The sequence below is a fragment of the Hyalella azteca genome, unplaced genomic scaffold, assembly GCF_000764305.2.
Source record: "Hyalella azteca isolate HAZT.00-mixed unplaced genomic scaffold, Hazt_2.0.2 contig16089, whole genome shotgun sequence".
In the NCBI taxonomy this organism is placed as follows: Eukaryota; Metazoa; Arthropoda; class Malacostraca; order Amphipoda; family Hyalellidae; genus Hyalella; species Hyalella azteca.
The window spans coordinates 3,831-13,482 of NW_025945916.1; the positions used below are offsets into that span (position 1 = coordinate 3,831).

General features: G+C 35.2%; 1 protein-coding gene across 1 annotated transcript; it reads left to right on the forward strand.

Moving 5' to 3' along the window:
• The first annotated feature begins 2,146 nt into the window (after positions 1-2,146).
• On the forward strand, positions 2,147-9,282 carry LOC108674386 (G-patch domain and KOW motifs-containing protein). Its single transcript, XM_018162325.2, has 9 exons — positions 2,147-2,334; positions 2,777-2,964; positions 4,342-4,463; positions 4,634-4,719; positions 4,893-5,058; positions 5,687-5,839; positions 6,599-7,411; positions 7,981-8,136; positions 8,752-9,282. Exons 1-9 carry the CDS (start codon positions 2,192-2,194, stop codon positions 8,866-8,868), a joined length of 1,944 nt encoding a protein of 647 aa, XP_018017814.1. The 5' UTR covers positions 2,147-2,191; the 3' UTR covers positions 8,869-9,282.
• The last annotated feature ends 370 nt before the right edge of the window (positions 9,283-9,652 follow it).

A 9,652-nucleotide genomic window follows, 5' to 3' on the forward strand; every position in this document is an offset into this window, starting at 1 on the left:
GAGTGTCATTGTCAGTCTGTCACACAAATACTTGGTAAAATAGAATAAAATAGTAAATGTTGGTATGAAATTGTAAGAGACAGATTAGAAGAATCTGATGTTTAAGGTTGCAATAGTTGGGCCCATAGTGGCAAAGCAGAGAGTTCTTTAGACTCTCCTTCAAGTTCAATTTCAACTCCCTATAAGTAGACCAGTAAAGTATCATGGATACCACATCATACCAGCATTATCATAATTAAGTAATTGGTTTAAATCTGGAGTTATTGAGGAAATTAAAAATGAACTGATTCCAAAAAAGCTCTGGTTTGCCACTATGGTTGGGCCCAAGCAATCTTCACAACAGTGCTGGTTTATGTCCCAAGTCTGTTCATGAGGGCATTAGCAAACAGAGTTGAAAGTGTCACCATGTCAGGGTCACAAACCTATTTGGTGCCAGTTGGCATCAGTCAAATGTGCTTGACATTCTCTTTGCCAACTTGATGAATAACCTTGTTCCTTTAAGTTGTTGAATAGCCTTGTTCCTCTAATATTTGTCACTTATTTGTTTGAACAAAATTATCATTGTTAGCTGATAGTGTTTGAGAAAGTACCTTGCACTTAGATCAAACCTGATGAGTGATGAAGCATTGTTGTAATGAAGCCTGTGAGATACAGATTTTTCAAATCTGTATCTCACAATGTTCAGTTATAACCTCCTGGCCTGGCTATGAAGCCAGTGCCCAGTGCTTCACTAGTGGAATGCTATATAACAACTAAAATGAGATCTATTTCTTGCAGTCTATTAATCTGATTTATTGCTTTGACCCAGTACCATTAGTATCAGATTTTCAATCTTGCATAGTACTATGGAATATAGAATCTGCTAAATCACAACTCAAGCTTAAGCTTTCACGGAGGCAGGGTTGGTGATTTTTTTTATTTTTTCATGATTTTTTTGATTTGATTTTTTTGATTTTTTCAACTTTTTCGTCTTTTTGAAGTGTTATTTTTTATGTTGCAATTAGCCTACTAACAATAACAATAAATGAATCATAATGGATGGCTAAAAAGGGCACTTATTGCCTTCAATAATGGCCAACAGGCCATGGTAGTGTTTACTACTTAGGGAATTTTGGGTAAACAATTATTGATAAGTCTATTCATTAGCTTTGTAAAGTTTGTATGGAGCAAGGTAATGAGCTATATATTGACCATTTAACTGGCTTCAATATACAAAAACACTTCAGGAATGCAGATCTAATACCTCAATATAAATTAAAGACTGCCACTCAATATATTTAAATATATGAAAAAATCAAAAAAATCAAATAAATAAAAAAAAATCATGATTTTTTTATAAAAAAATCAAGTGATTTAATCACATGATTTAATCATTTTGATTTAATCATTGCCAACCCTGCACGGAGGTCAAATGGACAACTAGCAAATGTTGGTATAAACTAAAAATAATGTTCTCTAGTCATCAAACCTATTGTTCTTTTTAATTAAGTAATTATAAATGTTAATTATTGTTAATTTTATTTTACTAAGGAACATTCAGTGCTGTACTACCAGTATGCAGAGTTTGGAGGAGTGCAGCCCTTTGTCACCACAAATACCTTTACCATCAAAATTGCTTGACAAAAATACATGTAAAGAAATCTGTTGTCAAGATCTTCTGAAGACATAGATTTTGATGCTGACAAGCCACAAATTTATCAAATATTCACCCACTCTCAGCATACTGGTCTTGTCCCATTTGACTATGGAAAGTATAATCAGTATAAATACACTGCATTTGTTAATTGGCTGGCATGATTGAAATAAATTCATATCTTTGAGTGCATGGTCAATGGATAATTTTAAGGTGAAATTACACCCTTACTGCAGATTGCAGTGACCTAATGATGAATGTATTTACCTATATATAATTTATTTTGAATACCAATGCAGGCATTAATCAAAATTATTAAATATATTATCTCTGGTTATTATTGAAGAGTTCTTTATAATTTTCTCCAATGCATTCTTTTTCATTCTCCAACCATAAACTCTTGACCAACTAAAATTTGTTGGCAAAAATTATAATTACAAAAAAGAAAAAAATGTTCCTAAAATCCCTTGATTGATACCCAGTTCGTTTTGAACTAAGTGAATTTGCAAATTTTGTCTCATTAATTTTGATTTCCCAACAGAGATAAGCAACTGAAAAATGGAAAACAAAAAAATTTCACTTTCATTTACTAAAGTTATTGAAAAGAAATCTTTGCAACCATCTGCTCTTAAGCAGGCTCCTGAAAATGCAAGAATAAAAAAAGAAGTTATTGAAACTATTGAAGAAAACATAATAAAGAGGTATGTCAGTTTGCATTAAGTTATTTTCATCTAATTGAAGTAAGAAAAATAACTATATTTTAATTTTCTCAGTTTGAATTTTCAATAAATTTTTTCTCTGTTTTAGAATGCCTTGCTATCCACTTATTAGTAATAAATTTCCAGGTCCAGGTAATATTCTGATGTATTAAGTCCTGCTTAAATAACCCCATATTTATATATTTATGGTGCCAAGCTTCAAACAAACAAATTTTGAGGAATACTTATAAGATAAAATTTCCAAGAAATGCACTGTTTCCATGTCTCACCAGGTTATTTGTGTAATGCAACATGCCAAGTAAATCTAGACTAATGTGCTAGTATGGTAAAAATCATAACCAGTTGTTTGATATGATGAAATGTAGGAAATTACCATATAATAAGAGCATTGTTTGATTCATGTGTGGTACATTTTGCTTTATAGTAATGCTGCTGAAGGAGAAGAATTGGTCATCCCATTATTACAACGAGACTCAGAAGCTCCGTTGCTTCTAAAGTCAAAGTTCAACCAAAAGAAACGTCAAACAGAACCTACTGAAGAGACAAGTACTGACAAAAGCCCTTGTCGTGAACTTACATTGGACGAGCAGGCTGAAAAGGCTCTACTTGAAGGTCATTTGATTATATATATATGTAAGGATTCTCTTATAATCAAATATTTTGTATTTATATGTAATATATATTTTTTTAAAATGATTCTAATCAATTGAGGTGTGTCAAAACCAAACAATAGTTTGACTGAATATATATACAGAACTGTTATATACTGTACATGAATGATATATAAACTTCAATTCATATATTAGGTATATGATATATATCCTTCAAAAGATGTTCTGAATAAAATCTTTGCAACATATCACAAATCCACCAAGAAACTTGTTGACAAAGATCTATTCCTTGTGGCATTATTGACATTTTGGTTATGATTACTGTAAAACAGGGTGACTTGGACCATTGATGTTGCAACTTGGACCATTTCTAGCACATTTTCTTATTTATGGAAAAAAAGGCACTATTGTGCTCGTTATGTCCGTCCATCCGTGACTTCACGGATTGACTTACAGGAAAATGCGCGCTGTCACTCAATGCAGTGAGTACCTACTGATCTAATTTTTTGTGGTTGCTTTTTTGTGATGAAAATAGTCACAAGTAAATATATAAAAAATATATACCTATCTATTTCATTTGTAGATTATCTCATGGTACTTCAAAAGCTAGCAATGCAATTTTTCTCAGGTAGAAACTTTTTGAGTATAGGCTATTCTTTTCGTAAATGTCAAAGCTGTCCAAGTCCTCTTATCAATGGTCCAAGTCATCTCATTTTATGGTTCTCACATTAAATATATTCCTAAGTTTGGATGTAGGATAAACATGTCAGCTACAGCTGGTTCTGAAGCATGACATGAGCCATGTCAGTTATACTATATCAAGACATAAAAAACATTAAAGACATTCATGTTTATGTTGCTCTTGACAGCAGCTGTTCAGCTTAATCATGTCACTCACATCATCAGGACCATGACCACTGCATACCTACAGATTCATGCATGTTGTCATATTGTTAATATTGCTGTTCTTCAGCAATGTTATATAATAATTTTAATTTTTAAGCTTGTCATAATGCACATAAAAAATTCCTGAAATTTTCCTTGTTGTTTGTATGCTAAGAATGGCCATAGTCAGCATGCCAAGCTGTATCCTGCTGCCAAGCCTAAAGTGAAATATAACTGTTTATTCAAGTTTAATTTCAATAGTGACGTATCAATTGGAAATTTAAGACGACTAAAGTGTTGAGAAATTATCTAAACATATATTTTTCTAAATATTTTTGTATCATATATATATATATATTTTCAGGGTCGAACAATATTCTTCAGATGACATTAGTTGATCAAAATGCAGGTTCAAGGGAGTAATATCACTTTATTAACGACGTTTCGAATGTAACAACATTCATGTTATCACTAAAACCTTCCCATATTACAGAGGTGGCAAATTCTGCTCATCAATTATCAGAAAAACCTTCAAATTTTAGCATCCCCATTGATGATGTTGGACCATCAATATCAAACCTGGGATCTATACCTACTTTGGACGATTTTGATGAGGTATTAATAATAATAATAATAATAATAATACTCGTATATTATTAATGTTTCTCAAATTTTACGTTCATGAGCCATCACAAGATAAAACGATAATACAGTTTTTGGTAATGTTACGGTATCTTGATCACAAGATTGTTATCTTGTATATTAAATATTTTGTGTGAACACAGATAGGAGTTGAACAGTTTGGCGCTGCTCTGCTACGAGGCATGGGCTGGACTAAAGGTCAAGGAGTGGGCAACTCCCGGAACAGGAAGTGAGTTTCACATCATGTAATACAATTGAACAATTTGAGTTAATCAGTGCTCTATCATTAATTTACTTTACCATAAGTTTACAAAATACTTGTAAATGTTAATTACAGGTTTTACTGGTGAAAAATTATAGCAATATTATACAACTTTTGACTTACATAATAAATATTTCCAGAGTGGTGTCCATCATTGAGGCATCTAATAAGACTCTTGGTTCCTCGGCAACACGTAAGACGGTTCCTGCAAGTCAAGATCCTCATGAACAAGAAGAAACCTTATCACTTAAAAAAGGTTCCTATGTACTCCTTAGTGGTGGAAGACATGAGGGCAACTATGGTATGGTGAGTTTGGCCTATAGATGGTTAGATAGAGAATTGTCTTCTCTTCGTTTTTGCAAATAACCTTTGCACAAGTGTAATGTTTAGGGATCATATTATTCTCTCTTATTTTTAACTTGCAGTGCCAACCTTGCCAACATCTTGCTATTTCCTGCTCATCAGCTGCGTTAATTTAAAGAGCCTTAAAATATTTATTGTCCCTAGGTAAAAATAATATTTTCTGGTGCACGTTATGACTATCATGAATACCATCGAGTTCTTTTGTCAAAAATTCAAATTTCTTCCTTGGCAGAATCTGAATTAAAACTCAATGCTTACCTATATTAGCCTGTGGATTTAAGATCCTTAGTTTGTACTAAGAAAATTTGCTCTTGTATGCATAGCAGCCAAAGTATATGATTGATAAGTAGCCAATTTCTTGTCTGTAAATGGTTGGCTTAGCTTGGAAAGCCATCGCTGATTGGCTGACAGCATTGTGAACTCGTAACTATTTTTGAAATTATGGCCCCATGTCAATGGTGTTGAAGAGCTCTATGCACATGCTGGTGAGAAAGTCTGAATTATAAACTAACATTTATATTAGCCTGTGGATTTTATACCCTGGACTCAGTAGGTAGTGATGGTATTCCAGGTGGAGAGTGTTGAAGAGACCCACGTGCTGGTGAAGAAGGCGGTGGGCGGAGCTGTGGTCATGGAGATCGAGGGCAACCTCACTCCCGTCACGAAGACTCAGTATGCAGACTCAAGTAGAGTCATCAACAAGGAGATGTTCGACAAGTTCAAGGTACTGTATTAAATGCTTATTGTATCTGCGCTCTAGAATGTTAGAACTGACGATGGAGTTGGACTCCAAAGCGATTTCTGAGTGTATGCAGACTCAAATAGAGTCATCGACAAAAAATGTTCGATAAGTTCAAGGTACTGTATTAAATGCTTATTGTATCTGTAGTCTAGAATTTTAGAACTGACAATGGAGCTGTACTCCAAAGCGTTTTCTGAGTATATGCAGACTCAAGTAGGTAGAGTCATCAACAAGGAAATGTTTGACAAGTTCAAGGTACTGTATTGAATGCTTATTGTATCTGTAGTCTAGAAATTTAGAACTGACAATGGAGTTGGATTCCAAAGCGTTTTCTGAGTATGTATATGCAGACTCAAGTAGAGTAATCAACAAGGAAATGTTTGACTAGTTCAAGGTACTGTATTAAATACTTATTGTATCTGTAGTCTAGAATTTTAGAACTGTCAATGGAGCTGGACTCAAAAGCGTATTCTATTAAGAGATGGTGAATCCTTTTGTGGCGTCGCCTTTGCTTTTAAATTTTAAGTTCGGGTTGCTGTCATCGACCATAGCATTATTCATGAATATTTTTTTTATTCAATATTTTTCTGATCAACAAGATTTTAAGTAATTCCTATAAGATTTAGTACGATTCACATGAATTAAATGGTGAACTTCAGATTCAAAGTTATTGGCAGTTTTCCAAGTTATATCTTGCTTTTTCATTTAATAACAAATCGCTTAAACTTTATTTTTTTCCAGGATGCAGAAGCAAACAAGAAGAAGAAACGATCTGATAAAACGGACGATAAAAACTTGGATAAGGACGGTCGAGATGTCACTGCCAAAGAGAACAAGCAAATGTATGAAAGAGATGGACTGAACAACAACAGGCCAGAACAAAGTCAACTAGACACGCAAAATGAGACGTATTCAATTGGTTCTCAGTCTGATGAGAATAAGTTGAAACATCCAAGAAAAGTCAAACAAGAAATAACAGATGATTACAATGCTAGTGAGAAAACAAAAAGTTTGAGAACACTGACGTCTGGAATGCCTGTAGGAGGAAACCATGACGATGACGATAAATCTAGTGATAATTATTCTGAGAGAGATCAAAGGCATCACAAATTGCAAGATGCTGTACGAAATAGAAAATCAGGTAAATACCTTGATGATCCCCCTGAATATAAACTTGATAGAAGGAAAGAGCACTCAATGAATAGCGATAAATATAGCAGAGAGGAAGGAGTCTCAAGAAAACAATATGATTATGATATCTCCGATGAAGATAAACCAAGAAAGAAAAAATCCAGAGACAGCAGAAGAAGAGTAGACGAATTTCAGCACGAGGTTCGCCATCATAAAGAAAGAATATCGAAGAGAGAAGATAAATCCAGTAAAGATTATCTGTTATCTAAATATGGTGATGCCTCAACAAATGGAAATCGAGCTTATGAATCTGATGACAGAGCAGCGCGCGGCACCATCAGTTCTGCCCCGTGGGTGCGAGAAGGGCTAACTGTTAGAATAACCAGCGAGCAATTTAAGGCAGGAAAATATTTCAAAGAAAAGGTGAGTTCTCTCATGAAATTCATGTATGTGTGTAATATTAGTCCAATAACCAAAGGCGGGTTTACCTCGTATAGATCATGTATGTGCGATATTGGTCCGATAACTATGAGCATTAATTCGCATTCTAATCATTATTTGGTTTAAAATACATTAGCAATTGATTTGGCAGCAAAATAATTTCCTTGAACGTACGACATTAAAGCTTGAATGTTCATTAAGGAAATGTAATTAGTTCCGATACCTTAAAAAATATAACTCAGTACTCTCACTGCAGTGAGTGACAGAGAGCGCATTTTCTCGCCGACGAAAACGTAGTCACGGACGGACAGACAGACGGACGGACATGACAAGCACAATAGCGCTCTTTAGCGCATTTTCTCATTTATGGAAAAATGCACTATTGTGCTCGCCATCTCCGTCTGTCTGTCTATCTGTCTGTCCGTCCGTGACCTCAAGTTTTAGTCGACGAGAAAATGCGCTCTCTGTCACTCACTGCAGTGAGTACTGAGTTATATTTTTTCCATGAATTAGAAATGCGCTAAAAAGTGAAGATGAACTCGTTTGCCCAGGTGGTGGTTGAGAACGTGATGACAGCCGTGCAGTGCGAGTGTCGCACCAGCAGCGGCAGGCTCCTCAGCGGCGTGCCCCTTGCGGTGCTCGAGACTGTCATCCCTAAGCAGCATCCCCGCGTCGTTATGGTGGTCAAGGGCAGGCATGCTGGCATGGTGAGTCTTTAGGATGTGTTGGGTAGGCATGGTGAGTCCTTAGGATGTATTTTTAGTAGGCATGGTGAGTCTTTAGTATGTGTTTGTTAGGCGTAGTGAGCCCTTAGTATGTGTTAGGTAGGCGTGGTGAGTCCTTAGGATGTGTTAGGTAGGCGTGGTGATTGGTGAGGCCTTGTTATGTGTTTGATTCAGCACGGTAAGTCCTTTAGGTATCCCTAGCATGTGTTTCGGAAGTAGCAGTCCCTGGCAACGCCTCCAGTGAAATTGTGAAACAGTTTGACTTCAGACTGGCGTCCTGTGGTGCACATACAGGATCGATGTTATTTCACTAGTGGTCATGTTTTGAGATTACTGCGGTAAATCTAGTTTACTCCTTAATTTTAGTTGCTTTGCTCCTCCTTTACTCGCCTGTCATTTCATGTTTGTCTAGATTTATTATTAGATGCGGGATTAATTTCAATTTATAGATTGATGATGAATAGCATGCATTTGTTTCTTTGTCTCGATACTTTTCTCCGTTCGTTCTGCCTGAATAATGTTAGTAGTAGAGCATAACATCAATTTAATCACATTATTATTGGCACAAAACATTAATTTATTAACAATGTTCATCAGCTGGGCCGCGTATTGGAGCAGCACAAGAGCAGCCAGGAAGCGTCCATCCAGCTACTCGAGGACAAGTCAATTATTCTCAAGCTGCATTACGAACAGATCTGTCAGTACAATCAGTGAACAACCCGCGTCAAGTTCATTAGCTTTCTTTGTATGATCGAAATATTATCATTAGTCAAAATTTGTCAGTGCAATCAGCATCAAATTTATTAGGTTACCTTGTACAATAAACACCAAAATGGAGTGTCTCAATTTTCACTGCAGTCAGTGACCATGTATCGCAAAGTGTTTCAATCTAAATTTAATGCTCGTCATCTTAATTGACATAAATTGAACGATATAAATCTTGTAGAGTAAGTGGCAATCAAAAATGTTACCACTAGTACTTTTTTTATCTGTTTATACATTTTCAAGAATATTTTTCTTGAAGTGAAGATCAGTACGCAGAGCTAAAAATTAAGATGAAAGTTTTTTAATGCGCGACCATTCATGTCAGTAAACACGAGATTTCAAATACACGTGTTAATTTTTGGATTTTCTCCTTTTCATCCTGCCGATGAGATCAGTTTGTGTATGTATTGTATTGTATTGCCAGCTCTATTTATGTATTATTATTGTATTGAAGTTATTTCGCGACGTTCATTAAATGGCATCGTTATTTATATCATCTTATGGTTTGGAAAAGGATTATTGGATCAAATTCTTTGGGTTTCGATAACAGTTCGGTTAATATGAACCTGACATAATAATTATGAAGCGTCGGTGAAACCAATTAAGGAGTGGTGACCTAGTGATGGCACTGTATGATTATTAGTTCTCTTTTTGGTAAATTTGTATATAGGAAAGTTGGCGTTGGTGTTGGAGATTAGGCCAAGTCTTGCATGTCGATGATTATTGCAATGCT

Bases quoted from the DNA above. Each gene is read 5' to 3' on its own strand.
- LOC108674386 (XM_018162325.2), top strand. From the start codon at position 2,192: ATGGAAAACAAAAAAATTTCACTTTCATTTACTAAAGTTATTGAAAAG. The intron at 5,840-6,598 runs GTACTGTATTAA...ATTTTTTTCCAG, and splicing joins AGATGTTCGACAAGTTCAAG to GATGCAGAAGCAAACAAGAA. The intron at 7,412-7,980 runs GTGAGTTCTCTC...TCGTTTGCCCAG, and splicing joins GAAAATATTTCAAAGAAAAG to GTGGTGGTTGAGAACGTGAT.